We start from the raw sequence: 20,796 nt of genomic DNA on the forward strand, positions 1-20,796 counted from the left end.
ACCCCCATCTCCTACCTACTAACCTCATCCCGCCCCCTTGACCTGTCCGTCCTCCCTGGACTGACCTATCCCCTCCCTAACTCCCCACCTACACTCACCTTTACTGGCTCCATCCCCGCCTCTTCGACCTGTCTGTTTCCTCTCCACCTATCCTCTCCTCTATCCATCTTCTATCCGCCTCCCCCTCTCTCCCTATTTATTTCAGAACCCCCTTCCCCTCCCCCATTTCTGATGAAGGGTCTAGGCCCGAAACGTCAGCCTTTCTGCTCCTATGATGCTGCTTGGCCTGCTGTGTTCATCCAGCTCTGCACCTTGTTGTCTCATGTAGACATAGGTCTTCTTTTTTACATTTAATAGAAAATTAATTAATATCAGCCTTTATGACTACAGAGCTAAAATAAAAAGGTGACTTTCTGTTCAGTTTACTATTAAAAATTGAGGATAGGACCAGATTCCAGGATTCACACCGCATGTTCCTATCACCTCAGTTTTCACTGGAATTGGACAAGGGTGCAGGAAATGAGGTCCCACCCTGCACTCGTGACCTGGCTGGCTATGTTGCAAAGTTAGATATCGCCTGACACTTGCACTTGTTGAGGATTCAGGCCAGCTTTTCAAGTGCTTGTGAACCATAGTCTGGATGAGGGAAGCTTTTGAAAGATTATTTCAAAAGGTCTTACTAACACTTCCTATTTCAACTCGTTCCAATCGATCCCTCCCAATGGCCCCTGCAACAGAACCAATGAATCCAAATGTAACAATGGCATCTGTAGCAAAGCTATAACAAAACAGCCAAAACTTTATTTTAAAAAAAGCTGTTGTTAAAATTATCCAATAAAAGTGTCAATCAACTAAGCTTTTAAATAATCCACAGCAGCAACTTCAAGCACTTACCAACTCTATCTTGTTGGAAATCCAGATTTCCATCATTTGGAGACAGCTGCAGACATAGGAAAATATTTCCTGACTGACAACTCTATTTTCCCTTAAGATTTAATTTGTCAATGGTTTACTGTTTATTAATACAAGATTAGAGAGGTTTGAAGTGATTGTAGTTTCTGCTTCTGGTCCTGACTGATCAACACTTTTATTGAGTTTTGTTAAGACAAATGTGCTATTTTCAAGCTTTGCAACAAATGCAATTGATACAATTGAGATCATTGTTTCAGCGTACGGTGCATGAACATAGAAGTGCTGAGTTGGCATGGAGGTTATGCAGGGCCATTAGGATTAGGTGGGGAGAGGCACGTGGAGTGGTTGAAAAAGTGAGGAGCAAGGGGCAAATAAAATTATAGTATCGATATCCCAGAGAATCAAGAAAAGCCTTCTAAACCAGCCGAAATCAGCACTTGGCAGGCTGCCTTTAAGAGTATTAGGCCCCACTTCAGCATGTGCCTGCCATGTCCTTCCCTGGAATAAAAATCATAGGTGGAATTTTCCCCTCTGCGGTGAGGTGACAGTAATAGCAAGAACGAAAAGAAAATCAGATTCTTGATGCAAAGAAAAATTCTCCCCATTTCCCTGCATGAGCCTTAAATAGCAACTTCAGATCTTCCCGTGGAGAGGCAATGATATTTCCATGTATTTGAATATCATCAAACCCCAACTTGCCCTATTCACAGCCCACTTCTATTTCTCCCCCTCTCCTTTGTTGTGAAACTAGATGGTCTAAATTCCTGACGAGTGAACCAGAGCTCATGGATTGCTGTCCAGAAGCAGGAGTGGTATAATGGCTGGGACAACATCCCTGCATGATCCATGACCATCACCCTCCTGCTCCCAGACCAACTCAGGCCTTCAATACTTCACTTTGGAGCTGATGAACATCCACTACTTGCGTACTGCTGCTAATTCGCTTTGTTTGCAGGGACAGCCATGCATCTACACAGGACAGCTTTGGTCTGACCATAACACACCCAACTTACAGCTCCTTGCTTGCTTTCTTATTGCTTGTTGACTTTAGCATTTACTTGGAGATGATCTAGCCTCTGTTTCTTCCTACACAATGATTAAATTACTGAGTTGGGCTGCCAGCCACTATATAGATCATATTGCTTTCTTAACATTCAACATCTTCAATGTTCAGTTGCGTACTGCCAGCCTAGGGTTTGCACTGCTTTCTTAGCTCAGAGAGAAAGGCAGACAGCTTGAGACGGTGCGGTGGACTGAACAGTTATTTAATCAGTCACAAATGGGGAGAAATTATCTCTGTATGTAGCATGGTACCATCGACAGAGTTGCAGCACTTTCCAGCAGTTTTTGTGGTAAGCAAACGGCCATGTAGAGGAGTCAAAAGGGACAATCCTCGGTGGGATAACGGGGGAAGACAGTCAGTCACGGGGTACCACAGCATTCAGTCAAATGGCCAGTCCAATTCTAGTACAGGGGTGATGACCAGTCAGACACTTGGTCCTACCAAAAGTCTGGGAACCATGTGTTTGCAGTCCATTGACAGCCCACAGTCAGGCCTGCAGGTCTAAGTATTATGGGTAGATCATTTCGGGTGCTGTTGAGGGAGTCTTGGAGGTGGGCCAGTTCTTCTTGAAATGAGACAAAGGAGGGACTGAATATGATGGAAGCGGATGATGAAGCAGTTTGTGGTCATGCATGAGCAAGCAAAGTGACGAAGTGTCCTCAGTGAGTGGGAAGCTTAGAGGGTACAAATGCTTAATAGTTTGAAAGCACGAGATGAGAGGGAGTCCTCGAGTAATGATGCAAAAAAAAACTGACAGGAGTAGTCCATGTGCCTTATTGAGAAGCCTGCACAGTGGTAGAATTAGACAGAGTACTAGCCATGAGTGAGAGGTACCAAAGAAGAACTTACCCTTGTGGATCACAAACAAACACTGATCTCCTCTGTGCTCTGCCGGGCATCCCTTTTTCACTTGGAACATAGCACTGACCTATGCCCCAATTCCTGTTTGATCTGTTGGCACAGTCATCAGGAAAAATGACTGCTTGCCTCTTCACCACCATGCCTGCCAGCACATCTTGATCTTTTGTTCTAGAAGCAGGGAGCTAGCTTGTCTTTCCTCTGCAACATTGCCAATGTCGAGCACCACAGTGTGAAGGGTTGTTCTTGACTTGACGTATCTGAAGTAGTGTGCAGCTGAGCTTTTAATTTGGCACGAGCAGCATGTAAGCCATAAAGTCTGGCACTGGTGCCTCACCTGACACTCGATTCCACGTTAATCATTACCCAAAGTCTCAGCTGCATAATTAATAAGGAAAGCAGAAGATGCCCATGCTTTTACATTTGTTAGTTCTGCAATTGTGGTCATCAGACATGAACTTTGTACAATGTTAACTGAAGGAACCGATGCAAGTGCTTCCCTTATCCTGTCAGCAGAATTTTGTACACCCATGATTCTATTGCTAGAACACAGCAGTGAGTCTTTAATGTAAACACAGAAAGCCAAGGTGCAGATGTCATACTATCACGGGAACTACAAAAGCAGTAAATATAAAAATATACTTAGCTGTAAATTAAGACCCAAATGACAGCATTAAGTCTCAGGACAAACTAAGCCTTCAATGTTTCTTGGTTATCAAATGATAGGTCATAAATGAAAATGCCAATGATAAACCTATCCCAACAATATAAAACTATTCCATAACAAACCATAAAATTAAATGGAAACAAAACAGACATATCAATGATTCAGCAGCAGCTGGATGTTTTCTTTATGTGGAGGTTAATATTTTAGTAAAAGGTTATCTTCAGAATTTTCCTATTTTAAAACACAGAAGGTAAATAAAAATGGAGCATAAAATCATTCTATACCACAAAATTTATTAATATTAAAGTAAAAACATATATAATTTAACACTTTGTAGAAATACAGTGCAGATTTTACACAACAGTTGTGCATGAAAATTTACCAACTGTTTAGTAATTATAATGTTGTACTTGTTTATATGCTTCATCTATCCTGTGCCTGCAATACTTACCTCCTTTGTAGGAAGCAGTGAGGGGATGGGCACAAAATTAAAACAAAAATTCAGCAGCAACTTCAGGGCCATACAGTACTACTCTCTGCAACCGCATCCCAGACCAGCATAGAGCAAATCAGCAACCTAGCTACCTGAGCAACAATCAAAAGCAGCTGGAAAAGGTGTAGTAATAGCCACTGCCTGATTTTCATTCTAATTCTAACCCAGAGTGAAAAGTACATATTGCACTGGAGTCAGTCAAATAGATCAAGCATTTAATAATTAATAACAGTTTTAAACTTTTAAAGTGCAGGGAAATACACATTAAAGTGGTGCCTCCAGAAGTTGGATAAATATTTCCTAACTAGCTCCAATTCTAACATCAAGTATTAATATTTGACAGAGCAAAAAACCTGTTTTGAGCAATCTCTGCAGCAATTCACAAGGTTTCAGAACTTGCTCGTGAGATTGAGATAGATTATTGAGTGATAAATCACCAGGTTGGTATGTCTGCAGCTTACTTTTTAACTGACTATTTCTGCCCTATCTTATTCCCATGGCTGTTGAAATCTGTTGCTACGACTTGGCTATTTCTCAACTCAACTCCCTCTACTTAGCAATTTTTACACATCGACACTGAATAAATTCCAGACAATTCACATCCTGGTCTGTTCACCATCAGCACATCTTCAATGGACTATGTCAGTTCCCTGCCTCAAACACAAAGAAAAATTTGATATATCTATAACCTAACTAAGCCTTCCTCTACAATCCTTTATACTTTCTGATGGGCCTCCTCTAAATCCTCCTCCCTTCAGCACACCTTTCAACACAGTCTTCAATCACCTGTGACATATGGAATCCTAGATGGTTTTGTCTTACTTTACTCCCAAACTTTAAAACCACATTTTTTTCCACAAAGCTTTCTGTAACCTTTCTTAACTTTGATGTGGAGGTGCCAGTGTTGGACTTGGGTGAATGAGGTCAGAAGCCACACAACACCAGATTACAGTCCAACAGGTTTATATGAAAATACAAGCTTTCGGAGTGTAGCCCCTTCGTCGTATTAAAGGTGCTGGTTAAGTAGAAGTTACACATTCATGGTAGCTTTGCAAAAATTGTAATGGTGGTACTTATCAAACCCACAGTTTTACTTCACTTGGAGACTGGACTGTGGAGATGGATATTCAGCAAGGGGAGACTTCAACATCCAATAAATCTAAAAGAACAGGTTTTGTCAACTAACTGCTGGCCTCAGGAACAGCAGTCTTAATGGAAGTAAAGAAGATAGTCCAGGCAGACAGTTTGCCACATTACGGAAGGACTGGAGGTGCCAGCTTAAAGATGCTGAGATGGCATTTCTGCTAAATTTCATTGGTTTACCCAGGATCATGACTAAAAATGGCCAAGTGTGGCAAAAGATTTCAGAATTTGAAGTTTAAATTACATCTTGCACAAATCAACTTCCCAAAATCTTTTGTGCTAGTTTGGTTGATCTTGGTTTTAGAGAAAAAAATTGCAGGCTGTATCCATGACCAAATTAAGCACATGTTGTTTCCAATCCTTTGAAATTGCTTGGTTTTGTTTTGCTACAAAGGCACAACTAGATGACCTTGGAAAAACTAATAAATATTTTAACTGTTTAAGAAAAATGAAAGAGTGCACCATATGATCCGGCAGAGGGTGCACTTTCTGCATATGTATGTGCATTGCGGTGTTGACATGGCAGGCAAAGTCCTACATAGCTGCAATTTCCAAATCCAGCCAAAACAGAAAGATGATGTGGAAAGGGGTAGGAATGGCTCCCAGGTTCACCAACTAGAAAACAGCGTAAGCAGAAAACTCTAGGAGTAATATCAAGCATGGGAATCTCTCGAGGAACACTGTAATAGATGCTGATCTGGCAGTATCTATGAATAAAATGGAAATGAGGACTGCAGCTTGTGAGTGGGCAGTGAGGGCTTGGGACCAGAGGTAAGCAAGAGACAGCTGGACAGCAGGGCACAAGCAGAAATTTCATCTCGAGTTTGAGGTAGAAACAGTGATGAAATCATCAAGCAGAAATCAGTAGCGACCAGTAAATAAGGGTGAGAGGCTGTGTTTGGTGGGAGATGGGGTGTTCACCAATGACTCTCTTGATGAGAAAAATGACACATGCAATAGCACAGTGCAAGCCAGGCCAGGGGTGCACACACAACCGTGGCCAAATCAACATCTAGTTTTACAGGAATTTTTTAATTATTTGAAAGTGGAGTAGTCTAAAGGTGAACTGAAGATTCTCATTAAAAAAATTGCCAACTTGTGATAAACTGATTTTTCACTGTTAATTAAACCGCATCAGGATTCCACTCTCAAAAATATCAAGAAATTAATTGTGCAAAATTTTAAAAATCATTGCATTCCAAAATGTTGTCTGTATGCAATGGTCCTCAAAAAACTTGCATTTGAGAGTTTGCAAATGAATGAAAGGAAGCATAACATCACCTCAAAACTAACAAATTTCCAACTGGATACCATTGTACAAAACTGGAAATATCACTGTAAGATGTTAAACTGATGTCAAACTTACTAGATCAGGTCAAGTAAAAGATCAAGTAGAGATACTGACAGATAAACAGGTACTCCTGTTCATTGCAAAAGCCTACAAAGTTGATAATATGTCCACCTTCAATGTTCAGCATTGGTGACCATTTTCAACCTCAACCAGAAATAAATTAGTTAGTCAGTTGACTTATTTGTTGCATGCAATGTGTTTGCTAGATTCACTAGCAGAACAAAAGCAACTGCGTTTCAAAAGGCATTTGGAACTCTCAGTGCCTGGGAAAGCAAAGTTGCTGACTATTGAATAGATACATAATGGCACAAAAGTATGGGGACTGTGACCACCAAGCATAGGCAGAGATCTTGCAGAGGCAGTTAGAGTGAAGTACAAGATTTAAAAATACCTAAGATTGTACAATAATATGGTATACTCAGGACTTCTTCCAGTCTGCAGCACAACAAAACACGTTCCTATGTCCCAGGGAAACCTTCGCCTTATCCCAGTGCCATATTTGGACCTTTCGACCTTCCTCCCTTTAATCTGACTATTATATGGATTTGATTTTGATTTGATCTATTTTTGACACATGTACCTAGGTGCAGTGAAAAGTTCTGTTTTGCATGCAGTACAGGAGGATCATACCATACAACGATCACTGGGTGATTGAACACAGAGCAAGGAGGAATACAAAGTTACAGCTGCAAAGAAGGTGCATAAAAAACAAGATCAACACTAGATTTGAAATTTGAGAGGTCCATTCAGAAGTCTAATTATAGCAGGGAAGGTGGTGTTCTTGAACCTGTTGGTACATGTGTTTAAGCTTTTGTTTAAGCTTCTGCCTGATGGAAGAGTTAATCTGGGCGGGAGGGAGGTGCTTCCTTTGGCTGAAACATTAAACCAGGGCTCTAATGTGAGACCTGAGGGTGACACAAAAGATCACAGGATAGTACTCAAACAAAAAGCAAGGAAGTTCACCCAATGTCCTGACCAAAATTTATCAATTGCCATCAATAAAAAATTAAATTTGACATATATCTTATTACTAGCAATGCACATGCTGGTTGCTGCACTTCTCTACAATTGTAACACGTCAAAAGCAGTCATCAAGAATTATAACAGAGTGTCCGAAGTGGCTGATTCCAAAAGTGCAACCTAAAACTGTTAATGTACTAAATCTTCCAAAGGTTCTTTATCAAAGCATTATCAAGCAATTCAAAATTGGTGCCAAGCCAAGGAATCAAAATCATTGTACAATCAAATCATGTACAGGACACAGCCATTCTGTTCAGCATGTGTGCGCAGGTTCTTCAAGGGAGAAACTCAGCTAATCCTATTCCCCTGCACTTTCACCAGAACCATGCAAATTCTCACTTCAGGTGCTTATCAAACCCACTCACTTCTGGCACAAAAGGATTTTGCCACTTAACACAAGATTTCTGTTTTAGAAAGCATTTGAAAATGGATGGGTTTATTGAAAGCAACTAGAATGAGTTTGTTAAAAAAGCAAATTAAATTTTACAATTTCAGTTAGAGTAAGTAAGTCAACGGATGGTTAAGGTAAATGTAGCGGTCATTGATTTTTTAAGAACATCTTCAGTAAAGGAGTCTCACCAGAGGCCTAGTCTAGTGATTGTAACAAGGTCAGCCAGGTGGGCATCATAGAATATGAGTTCCCTGATTGGGGCTGTTAACCTTGTCCAATCAAGGAGCCCTGGATGAGAGATAAGAACTAGCGTGCCAGAGATCCTGTTCAGTCAGAGTTGGCTCTCCACTTGTAAACAAAGTGTGATTTGGTGATAGGATACTGGCCTCTGTGGAGTTATTTCACTCCTAAGCCTGGATGATCAACAGACATGAAAAAAAGAATATAGACAAACAGATTCTAACACAGGTGTATCAGGTCAGGCAGCATCAGAGAAGGAAAGTCGACGTTTCGGGTCAGGATTGAAACATTCACTTTCGTGCTCCTCTGATGCTGCCTGACCTGCTGTGTTCCTCCAGCTCCACAATGTGCTAGACTCTGACTCCAGCATCTGCAGTTCTTGTTATCCCCTTATGACAAACAGGTATTGCTTAGCTTGAAAATAATACACTGCAAAGAAAATGTTAATCCACTTCTGCTCTCAGTGGATTTGTACCAAATATAAGGAATCAAAACCTCAAACTTCTACAGTCACATGAGCAAGAGACTTCTCAAAGACAAGCAGGATAACAAAATGGACAAAACCCACTTTCTAGAAAATGGACTGATCTAAGAAGTTGACTTGGATGTTGCTTAGTCAGCAGAGAGGGTAGAATTAAAAAGAAGCCTTCTTTCAATGTGGAGCTAGTGAAGAGTGAAAGTTATTTGAAGGCCAGTGATCATGAGGCAGTCAGCTCAAAACTGAAATGTTTCCTTTGTTAAGCTGCTTGCACAAGCTGGACAGATGGAACTCTTACTGGATATGCAGAAGAGGCTCAAGCACCAATTCGGAGAGATTCTCAGCTTTCATTTTTGGCCATGTTGCAGCCTCAAAAATGTGCAGGAAAAGAAATAGCCAAAGAGTAAAGTCGCCAGACGGTAGGGCTGCTCTCTCATTAGAGAGAGATAACTGGGTGGTTTAACCTAATAGTCACCTGACCTCAGATGAAGGGAGAGGTTAAGGGCGGCAAAGTGGCTCAGTGGTTAGCACTGCTGCCTCACAGCACCAGCAACCCGGGTTCAATTCCACCCTCGACTGGCTGTGTGGAGTTTGCACATTCTCCCTGTGTCTGCGTGGGTTTCCTCTGGGTGCTCTGGTTTCCTCCCACAATCCAGAGATGTGGGGTGTTAGGTGGATTGGCCAGGCTAAATTGCCCATAGTGTTCAGGGGTTATAGGGCAATGGGTCTGGGTGGGATGCTCTGAGGTTCGGTGTGGAGTTGTTGGGCCGAAGGGCCTGTTTCCACACTGTAGGGATTCTATGATCTCTGATCTATGAAATTCAAAAATCTAAATGACTTAACAACTGGAGTTTGGTACATCATCTTGAGTGAAAACCACTATACTGCTTATTATAGTTCTAATGACCAGGAATGGGAAAACATTGCTAACACAGACTGGAGATATAGCAAGTCAAGATGTAGCTTGATATAATTTTTAAAAATTATGATAACTTTTGATTAAGTAAACAAAGACTGATTGGCAGTCCGTGTGTTCATGAAAATAGAGTCACCAGTACAACAGTGAAAAGGAATATTAGAAAATTTTATAACGCAGCAAATTGTTGTTCAGCTCACTTTTCATGCCTTTGAACAAGCTACAGTTCGTCCTGTTCCACCCTGCAGCTCTAATTTTTTCCAGTTTTCAGCATGTTTCCAGTTACCATTTGAAAGGCTCTACTATATTCGCTTCCACCAAACTCCATAACTGTGTGACCATCAGGAAAAGAGAATTGCACTGGCCACCAAATTAATTCAAAATGTTAATATTTGTGATATTCCAACATCCAATCCTTGGAGAAATTTCCAGTGTGCAAGTTAGAAGTGGTTAATTTTCTCATATTTTTTGAGCAAGTGGTGATCGAGAAAATTCTTAGTGTGTTTGCAGTGGCTGATTCCAAAGGTGCAATCGAAAACTGTTCATGTAGTAAGTCATCCCAAAGTTCTTTACAGAACACAAATCAGTCTAAAATTGGTGCCAAGCCAAGGAATCCTAATGATTATTGATTGGAGGCCCCCATTGAGTTCACCATGTATATGTGCAGGTTCCCTGAAGGAGAAGCTCAGCTAATCACATTCCCCTGCACTTTCACCAGCACCCTGCAAATTCTCTCCATGTGCTAATCCAATTCCCTTTAGAAAGCCCCAGTTGTACCTGTCTCCACTATACTCCCAGCTAAAGCATTCCAGATCTGAATCACTTGTGGTTTGGAAAATAGTTTCCTCAAGGCGCTGTTGTTTCTGTTGCCAGCCATCTTAAATCAAATCCTGTTTCTCGATCAGCACCACAGGGAACAACTTCTCTCTATCCACTGTTTTTATATCCAAGGAAGCTATAAGACAATGTGGTGATAAGCTTTATTCAAGATGTTAGACAGAGAGAATGACCAATGAAATCTGGATTAGGAATTGCAGAACTTAGGTTCTAGCAGTTGAAGGCCATTGCTGGGGAGGTGAAGGCAGTGGGAACATATAAAGGAATCAAAATTAGATGGTAGGAGAGTTTGTGACTGGAGGAATTCACAGAAACAAGGGTGATCAAGGAAATGCAGCATTTGGAGGTCTGTAGAAGTCAGGGATGTTTAAGAAACATTAAGCATATAGTCAAGAGAAGAAATGGAGCGGCATGGAGTGTTATGGGCAGGGGACAAAAAAATTGAAATAGATATTTGTCAGACTATTAAAATGCTGGGGAATAAATCACTGGAAACCATGCAGTGTAAGCATATGAAGAGATTTTACCACTTTAAAGAAAAGCTAATAAAAAAGGAGTTGGATAAAGAAAATCTGAACAAAATTATCCAAGAATTGTTTTGAAATGTGAAATGCCGGCCAGAGCATTCGTAACCTTCGATTATAAACTGCCAAAAAAAAAGTGACCTCTACAGTCCAAATGATAGCTGAGGAACTAGTCAAAAAAGTTGGGATCATCTCTTAATCCCACCGAAAAACTGAGATTAGATACATTAAATTGTGTTCTTACCTCAGCGAGAGTTCTTTCAGATTCCTTATACAAACCCTGAATAATAAAACAAAGTCACTTAGAAAAATAAACTTTTAGTAGAAAATCCACAGTTAAAAAGAGATACCAACTACTTTTTCTGAGACTTCACTCCTAGCACAGACTGAACATGATCAGGAGTTGAATCACTGGGTGCAGGAGCCAGTGTGGCTAGCTGTCTGTGACTAGCATTGTTCCAGAGATCCCAGACATTAAAGGGAATTCTTCTATCTAATGGCTGTGCCCAAAGCAGAATCTTGGAAAATCAACCCAATTGCTGAGAGTTTGTATAAATCAAGAGCAAGTAATTAAAGAATGTATTGAGGCACAGTGGCTCAGTAGTTAGCACTGCTATCACACAGCACCAGGAATCCGGGTTTGATTCTAGCCTTGGGTGAGTTTTCACAATTGTCCCTGTGTCTGCATGGGTTTCTGTCAGGTGCTTCAGTTTCTTTCCACAGTCCAAAGATGTGCAGATTAGGTGGTTTGGCCATGCTAAAAAATTGTCCTGTAGCGTACAGGCCAGGTGGGCTAGCCATGGTAAATGTGAGGTTATGGGGCTAGGGTGGGGTCTAGCTCTAGGGGAGATGCTCTTTGGACGATCCGTGCAAATACGATGGGCCAAATGGCCACTTTCCGCAATGTGGGGATTCTCTGATTCTATAATAGAATCAATCTTCCAGATCTATTTTGAATCTAGTGATATTTACTGGTCAAATCAAGTCAGGTATACTGCCCCACTACTAAACTAGATCATAACTGAGCAGCACTCAGTCTTCGGAGTACCAATTACTTAAATCGATGTCCCCGCAAAGCCTTCCCAGAAAACATATCAAGGCTAAGACTTGGTGCATCTGAAACCTGACGGAGTTTGGAGCTGTTCCAGAAAACTTGCAGCAGGAGTTCACAGGAACTGCCACAGATTTTCAAGGCCTACAATATTCTACCTCAATACATTGTATTTATTTAAGTACATTAATGCATCCAAATAAGCATGACATTTCTGACACATGAAAAAAATTCCACAAAGTTCTAGTTTTGGAACATAGCTCAATTATACATTCACAATCAGTCTTGTGTATTCAATGTGCACAAAGATACCTACCTGTTAACATAATCTGCATAGGTATCAACAGCCTTGCCTCTAAAAAGTTGCATTAATGACAGCCTTAATAACTGAGCTTCTTCTCCTAAAGACCAGGAAGGAAAAAAAGACCTCTGTTAAAAACACCCACTAAAAATTGTTCAATAAAGCTATGCATTGATTTTACGGATTGGCTTAAAGTCTACTAACCAGTGAGCCACATTTTACAGTGTTTCACAGCTAACGAATGTGGAATACATTATCAGACAGGTTTAAGCAGAATGGCATTGATAGGTAGTTGAAGGAAAAAGGGATGAGAATAAGAGTCATATGGCATGAGGATTATTATTTGGATTACAGGGATGAATGTCAACAAAGAATGATTAGGTCAGACAGTGTAATGTAAAACAGAATTTCAAATAATTATTTTTGAAGTATAGTTACTGTTATATAGACAACACAGCAGCCAATTTACATATAGCAAGGTTCCATAAACAGCATGTGACAACTTAATCTCGTTTCATTAGAATTAATTGAGATTCATTTCTGCGCAAGAGCACCAGGAAGAATTATCTGCATTTTGACAATTGTTGCCAATGGGACCCATTATTTGGACAAGTTCTGAATTTTGAATCACATTCTCTCTAATAATGCAGCACTTCGGCTCCACCTGGCATTATTTGAGGAGGGGTAGGGAAAGTTGTTCCTGGTGCGTTGACCAATTTATAATCTCGCATTCAAAATCACATGATGAGATTACATGGTTATTATCACATTGTTAAGCACAGTCATAAACATCGGTGGATTACAACATTAATCAGCAGAAAGCAGAAGCAGAAGACTCAGAGACAGAGAACTCCTGCCAACTGAGTCAAACTAACAGTTTACGACCATTATCTTTTTAATACTCACATATTAGCAAGTACTTTATAGATATTCACTCTTGAATACAGCGAGTCCTTACTTAAAGCTGTGTTTGTGTTCCTGAAAATCACAGCTTTAAGTGAAATGACTTCAAGTAAAGCGTAGTTTTCAACAGAAATCAACATCAAAGTCTGAGTTAGGTTCCTGCAGACAGTTCTTATCAGATTTAAAAAAAACGTGTACAAGGTGACCACTATATCATACGTGTGCGGCACTGTGCATTATTAGTTGAAAAAGCTTTCAAAACAAAATAAGTCACTAAATGTTACTGAAATACCAAATTAATTGAAAGAAAAATATTGCCATTCACATGGTGGGTTTTAAAATGGCATTTTTGGTAACTCTGTGGGCAGCCTTTCATCTTGTCTTTCAGATACAATATGTGGCCTTAAGTGGATGGTATTCATTACACCATAAATTGGATATCCCATCCAATAAACGCTATATGGATAAGTAACATTAGAGCGCCAATTCAAAAGTAGAAGTGAGAAGGACAAATTGTGAAGGAAGATGTATTTTTTAGATGAATTGGTAGTGTGCTGCATTTGTCTCTCTCTCTCTTTGTGCTTTTTTTCTGCTCTGCTTCAAACCTGGTCACTAGAAAGCCAGGAGAGGGAAACTAGAGGCTCCCCAGTGACTGTTTTTGACCCCTTGTTGCCCTCAGTACATGATGTGCAAGGCCCTAGGGCCAGGCTTTGAAAACAAAAGGCAGCGAGTGCCCATATCTCTGCCATTCACCGGCCTTGCCAAGTCCACCAATTACTGTACAAGTTCTGCGCTTCCCAGCTCAGTTAAAAATATATTCATCCTCAAATCCACCCCTCACATCCATTGACCAAAACCTTATATTAGTGTCTCCTAGTCCTTCTGCCATTCACTAAACAGAACACTTTATTTAAAGCAGTCATAATCTTGTACATAGCCAGGAGCACTTCCTGCAACCTCCTTTGTTCCAAAGAGAACAAAGTCAGTTTCCCAACCTAACCTTGTTGCTGAATTTCCTCATCCCTGGAACCATTTTGGGAAGTCATCTCCACATATTTCCAAGGAGCTTCACTTTACTGTCTAAAGTGATTGATAAATATGGAGTCAACAAAAATTAGTGAATGACGTGCAAGATGTAAGCAATGTTACTGTCTTCTATGGGTCCTCTCATGTCTTAAAAGACCCTGATGCAGGATTAGCATGGATGTTCATAGATCTGACAGTATATGGTGTCAATGCTGGGGGAGTAGGGGAAAGGGAGAGAGAAAGCAAGCGTGTGCGTGCACGTGTGGGGGTGGAGGGGTGTTGTTTGTTGGTGGGGAGGACAGATATCCTAAATCAAATTTCAATACTTGCCTGTACATGTGAAAACATTCCAGCTGACCAATTCAAGTGCAACGCTCTATAAAGCCTCCTTTTACAATAAAGTTGATGCAGAATCATCATTCTGAACAGAAATCTCAAAGAGATACAAACCTTGGATTCTCTACAACATCAGGATGCTGGGAACAGGAAGTTACACTGGTTCATTTAAGCCGGACCATTGAGTTAAGTCTGCAGACATTTCATGGACAGGCATGATCTTGCATTGTCTCTTCAATAACTGTACAGAGTAGCCAAAGCTGCTCGGCCGTCATTTCAAGAAAACAACAAAATCCTCAAGGAGAAATTGCAAATAAGCAAAAACTTCCTGCCCAAAATTAGGCTTTGGGAAGCTTTACAGCAATCTTTAAGACTTAGTGAGAATCCTACCTTTCCATCCACACTTCACACATCAATCAATAGGCAATAACCCATCAGGTTGCACACAAATATTGCTCAAATGAAAAAGGTGCATCAAAATTTGCTTCACATTTCCCACTGGCATGTGCAGCTGCTCCGAAAGAATACACTGAAGCAAACTGTTAGTTGTCAAGTGAGTCAGAACATTTTTGTCTTTGCAATGATGACAACCTTGCAGACCGATTCAATGGTAGACATGCTTAAGAATGCTATGCTTTCTACGTATATGCTTTCTTTAAACCTCAATTAAAAGGCCAACAAGACATTATCTCCCATCCAATGAAGAAGATGTAGCTACCGGTCCCCGGGTGCTAATACACTCATGGCTTGATGGTCAAAATGGGCATTTGGACAATACCACTGAAGGCATATGACATTTAAGATCAGCCAGACGCCAAGATGCACAGGCTTGTGGAAGGACTGCAAGGACAGTGGTTTTGCATGCGATCTTGTGACAGTTGGTTTGAAGAGAATTTGAAGTAGCAATTAATTGCCTTTAATAAAAAACCTAGAACAGCTATATTGATATTAAGACAATAATTGTGGAGTGGTGCTAAACGTTGTCAAAGTGGAATTTCTTGCATAGAAGCTATTTTATTGGACTTGTTTCAAGGGGAAAGGGGCCTTTATTTACATTTAACCAAAGATAAAATGGTTTTGGAGAAGCTGACATAACTAACACAGCAACAATTCAATAACTGGTTGGACTCACACAATATCCACGCAAGCAATTCTGCTTAGAGATGTGAATACAAAATGCTTCTTATGGAAAAATGAGTCTGCAAGGACTCAGAGTAGAGCTCACCAACTTGTCAGTACTTGGGTATTACAGTCTCAAAGAGAACATTGCAATGTGACACATCTCGATCTGGACCTGGAGCAGTACTGCTACAGAACCATTTGTGGGTACATCAAAAGCATTAAGAGCAAAGATATGCACTGATCAAGAAAGCTGCTCATAACTGATATAATTTCAAGGCTGCGTTTGCTGACACTGAGAAGTATGTGCAGCACGCTCTAGGGAGATGCTTATGCATGCGCTAGTGTTTCAATTGTACACCTAAATTTCATGCATGTGCAGTTTCGGTGGAAATCAGGAACAGGGCGAGGTGGGGGGTAGTTGTGGTGGTGCTGAGACAGATTTAGCGAGGGAGGTGTTGATGGAAGAAAGATTGGGCAAGTGGAGGGGGGAGGAAGAGAGATATCGAGTGCAAAAGGAGAGCAAGAGAAAAGGGGAAGAGAGAGAGAGACACAGAAGAGGAAGAAAAACAGAAAGAGATCAGAATGGGGAAGAAGAGGGAGACTGATCAGCAGGTGTGGGTGGGGAAAGAATCCCACCGCAATGTCACACCTTTTCTGTGCAAACATGCAGTGTACACTTTGCACATGATGCAACAACATGAAGATTCTAGAACCGTACTCAGATGAGTTTCCAAGTAGGCACACAGGCGCAGTTGCCCTGCGGTTTCGGTATCAGCAAACGTGGCCTAATTTCAAATTTACCACAGGATACTACAATTGTTAAAAGGTAAAAATATAAGTAAATCACTGCCCTTTTAAAGCCAATTGCTCTCAAGCCAATAAAACAAGGTTCAAGAGACTTCAAAGAATCTCTTAAATCTTCAAAGGGCTTGCCTGAAATTATCTTCTAAAACAATAGAGAAAAAAGACAAGACTATCAAACAGTGAGCAAAGCACACCTGCCAAACATTAATGCTTGTGGTTTTACAAGTGAACTGAAAGAAATTATTCATCACAAATTCCTTCCAGTTGGAGACTCATACTGGCAACATCTTCAGCGTGCTGAAGGAGGGGACCTGGTTGAGAAACAACTGTGTGTTCACTTGTGCTGATTGGGGCTTCTGTTGGAGGTATCCAACTGCTATCCCCCTTACGATAAATATTCAAAACACAAACAATGAACGGTACCAAGTGTTTTGTGTAAGAATTAAGTAGTTCATTCAACAATGGCACAAAAGATTGTATCCACAGGCAGTGACAACCTCTATTGGTCCAGGATGACAAAACAGCTTGAAAAATACATTGTGAGGTGTTATAATTTGACTCATTGTGGTTTTCAAGGTAAAGAGTTATTACATGAATTTGTAGCTAGGCCTTGGTCAAAATGTCAGGCTGATTTAGGAGACTTATTTGGTTTGTTGAATGTGATTAACAGTAACTTTATTGGCACAGTGTTCTGAAAGAATGCCAAGATACTTTGCAAGATTTGATAACCCATAAAGCTGGTAACTGATTAAGGTTGACAATTTGCAACCATACAATCTGTCATGTTTGTCAAGACGCTGTGATTGAGACATGAGATTAGCACCTCACAACCTGGATTCCAATGGCAAAGCTGGGAATCTCAAAGTTATCAAATAATTCATCACAATATGTAAGGTGCCTGGTCAGAATTTCTAGCTCTGGAAGATTGGCTCAACAAGTAAAGTGAAGGTACGTATCCAAGTCCATCACAAGACTTGTGGGTCAGATGTGCAAGGCAATATCCCACAGTAGTAACAGCCTTAGAGCCTAGAATCTAGATAGTCACCTAAGAAAGATGCTCCTCAATACATGAAGCAACACCACTAGTCCTTCTATGATTAGAATTTTAAACAATTTCAAGAAATGCACCATTGTGACCATATACATATGAAACTCTTGGGCTAGAGTACTGAACCAGTCACAGAGCTGATGGATCCTTAAAGTTATAAGGTGTAAGTCAGAGACTCGTCATTTTGCAGGAATTGCAATCAATTGATGTATGGTAATACACTGCCCTGTACGCAAAACTCCTGTGACCGAGAAGGTTTGAGAAACACCAGTCATAAGCAGTTCTTTAAAATGAAACAAACAAAAACACCAATTACACAGATCTGTAAGATAAACGTATCGTGTTGGGTCCACTCGATCATTATGTTGACAACAAAATGACTGATTAAGCATTTTGAGAAACCCTCTGAGGCTATAGGAGAATAACATCTGACTCATCATCTAGGGATTTATTGTGGTATTAGTCAGGTAATTCCTTTGTTTTCTTCCCCCTCGTTCTGTTGTCAATAAAACAGGAAACACTGCAAGTTTTCTTGCTATTTTATATCAGCAAATGAATCATTCATATTCTTGGAAACTCACAGCTGTATCTACTATTTTAAGACTTTGAGCAGATTGAGGAACTTGTAGTTTCAACAGGAGCAGTGAAAACTGCAACTCAGGTGATATTCCGCTTTCCTGTATAGATTTCTTAAAATTAACACAATCCCGTTCAACCAGCTCTTCATGTGATGCGCTCATATGAAGAATTTGTGCACAGTCACTACAACTTGCCAGTACCATAAGAGCACAGAGATAACAAGGTGTAGAGCTGGATGAACACAGCAGGCCAAGCAGCATCATAGGAGCAAGAAGGCTGACGTTTCGGGCCTAGACCCTTCTTCAGAAAATGTCAGCCTTCCTGCTCCTGTGATGCTGCTTGGCCTGCTGTGTTCATCCAGCTCTACACCTTGTTATCTCAGATTCTCTAGCATCTGCAGTTCCTACTATCTCTGATACAATTTTAACCCCATAAGAGCACATGCAAGTTTTTCAATATGCATTTACTATGGGCTCTAACCAGAGGCTCTTCCTTGAAAATTGACTGTATACGTCCCTCCACACATCAATCTGAAATGTTATGTAAATGTTATGCCTGGAATTTATTTAAACCACTTGTGCATTGTTTTAATTTCATAATCAAGCATTTAGAGGGAGGGATAAAGCAGCAGACTGGCTGTACTTTTACTTTAAAGCATAAGGGAGGAAGAAACAGAACAAAGGAGTCAAGGTGCTCTTTTCATGCTGAGGCCTGAGCTGTTGGCTTTCAGCCAGCTGTACTGAGTAATCACAAAAGGAATTATTCTAAGAGTTTACGTAGCAAGTCATGGAGGAGATATATTGTGAATCACTATGACTTAGCAAAACCTGAAACAGTTGGCCAGTGGCCATGAATCAAAAACAGATCATCGGCTTCACCAATTAATATTCATGTGAAGACAAAATGGATTGGGAATTTATATTTCAAAAGTTTTTAAAGGAAAGAAGGGTTTTTTTTGCAAAATAAAACAAATGGAACATGATCACATTGAGTACCTGGTGTCTGCATCAAGCACTTCCTGGTCTGGTCTAACAAAACCTTGCATTTACATATAGAAATGTTGCACAGTGCATCACAGGTACACAATCAGACAAAAACTGACACAGAAAGCAGCATTAGAGATGACCAAAAAAGGTTTTATGCAGCATCTTAGCACAAGCCAGATACACCATGAAGCTCCTTGTACTCCACTCTAACAATCATTATCAGCCACAGCCCCTAAACGGCAATCCCAGCTTGTTTCATATTTCCAAACAATCAAGATTGTCAATTTAGTGAGCTGTGTTGCATTAAGAACTGGATTAAGACAGCATTTGTCGAGTTGGTTTGTCAGATGGTTTCTAACTAGAAACAGCAGTGGAATCAGAGGAAGCAAGTCAGTATGTACAAGTGGACAGAACAATAAATTTCCCATGCAAGATGTTAAAGTGGATAACATGTATTCTGTGTAAAGTCTTCATGTTCATTGTTTACGATGAGTAAAGTTGAATTAGATTAAGGAGTCTCAGTAGACTCAACCAAGGCATAGTAGGAATCAAAGCCAGTAGAACCATTGACATCAGAATACAAGTTATAAGAAATTATGATCATATTTCATAATGATCTCATCAAGGTACACTTTCAGTACTGTATATAGTGCTGGTCACAGAAATACTCAAGCATCGGAAACAAAACAAAAGGGGTGTTGCGGTTGAGGAAATACTGGCAAACCTTAGCTTTTCAACCTTGAAAATAGTTGGCTAAAGAGGTGATCTTGTAGAAATAGATAAAAACCATTATGGAAATGACAAAAAGAAAAATTAAGAATACTGCTTTGTCATGTAGGAGTCGAATAGGGGACACCAGTTCAAAACAGTAAAAGACTTAAATTCTTTTTTTACATGAAGTGTAATGGACTCCTAGACAGAGTGGGAAGTCTTAAATCATGGGTCCATTTAAAGACCAATTGGTTGACAGACTTTAGGGTTACAGTGGATGGGTGAATTAAGTTGGGCTAAACAGCCTTCAACATAACAATTGCCTTGTTTTACACAGGTCCATGTAATGAGAAATTTAAGGAAAACAAGCAATAAACATATATTTATCACTATGGACTCAATTTCAAGCCTACCTGTCTGGCAGGGAGGCAGATAAAATCTGTTAGAAAAAAATACATGAAAAAAAAAACCCGCAAAGCAGCATAATAATCTTCAATTTTACAACAAAGCTACACCATGTAACAGAATAGTTCCATAGTAACACATGCATGCAGGAGCAAACTGAAGCAGGAAATCTGGAGATTCAATTTAAGGAGGCAATAAGCAGTCCAATTATATGAATTTAAAGTGGTTTGGAGACACTGACATGACAGTTTCCCTGTGTATGCTGTTTACAAACGCAGACACCTTGGAACTTTCTGGCCTCAACAGTCATAAACTTAGCTGTTGATATTACACTTTGTGCAGAATTATTTTTTCCAATTCAAATTATGAAAACTATTTACCACACTTGAACATCTAGATCAAAGTTTCCCATTTCCATATCACGATCACAGGCTGTCTGAATCAATCACGACATATGTAATCAAGTATAACACAGTGTGGAGTTGGAGGTACACAGCAGGCCAGGCAGCATTAGAGGAGCAGGATTTGGACCTACATCAAATTATTGTCAACTATGTTTGTATTATCTCAACTGCAACAGCGTTAAGCCCCAACCCTATCCCAATTACAACTTACAATGACATCCAAAATT

The 20,796-nt window shown here is 40.2% G+C and overlaps 1 protein-coding gene across 3 annotated transcripts in view; it reads right to left on the reverse strand.

The window, feature by feature from the left end:
• The window catches only part of LOC109926779 (beta-amyrin 11-oxidase-like), a 105,064-nt gene that overhangs the window by 65,138 nt on the left and 19,130 nt on the right, over window positions 1-20,796 (reverse strand). For 2 of the 3 annotated variants that reach the window (XM_048595413.1, XM_048595414.1), the window contains 2 exons: window positions 12,261-12,345; window positions 11,138-11,173 (listed from right to left, as the gene is read on the reverse strand). In XM_048595413.1, the coding sequence (XP_048451370.1) occupies window positions 11,138-11,173; window positions 12,261-12,345 (121 nt within the window). Of the gene's footprint in view, window positions 1-2,824; window positions 3,085-11,137; window positions 11,174-12,260; window positions 12,346-20,796 lie in introns of those variants that run through there. The other variant, XM_048595415.1, reaches the window with a different exon arrangement.

This window comes from Rhincodon typus, chromosome 3, assembly GCF_021869965.1.
Source record: "Rhincodon typus isolate 14 chromosome 3, sRhiTyp1.1, whole genome shotgun sequence".
Lineage (NCBI taxonomy): Eukaryota > Metazoa > Chordata > Chondrichthyes > Orectolobiformes > Rhincodontidae > Rhincodon > Rhincodon typus.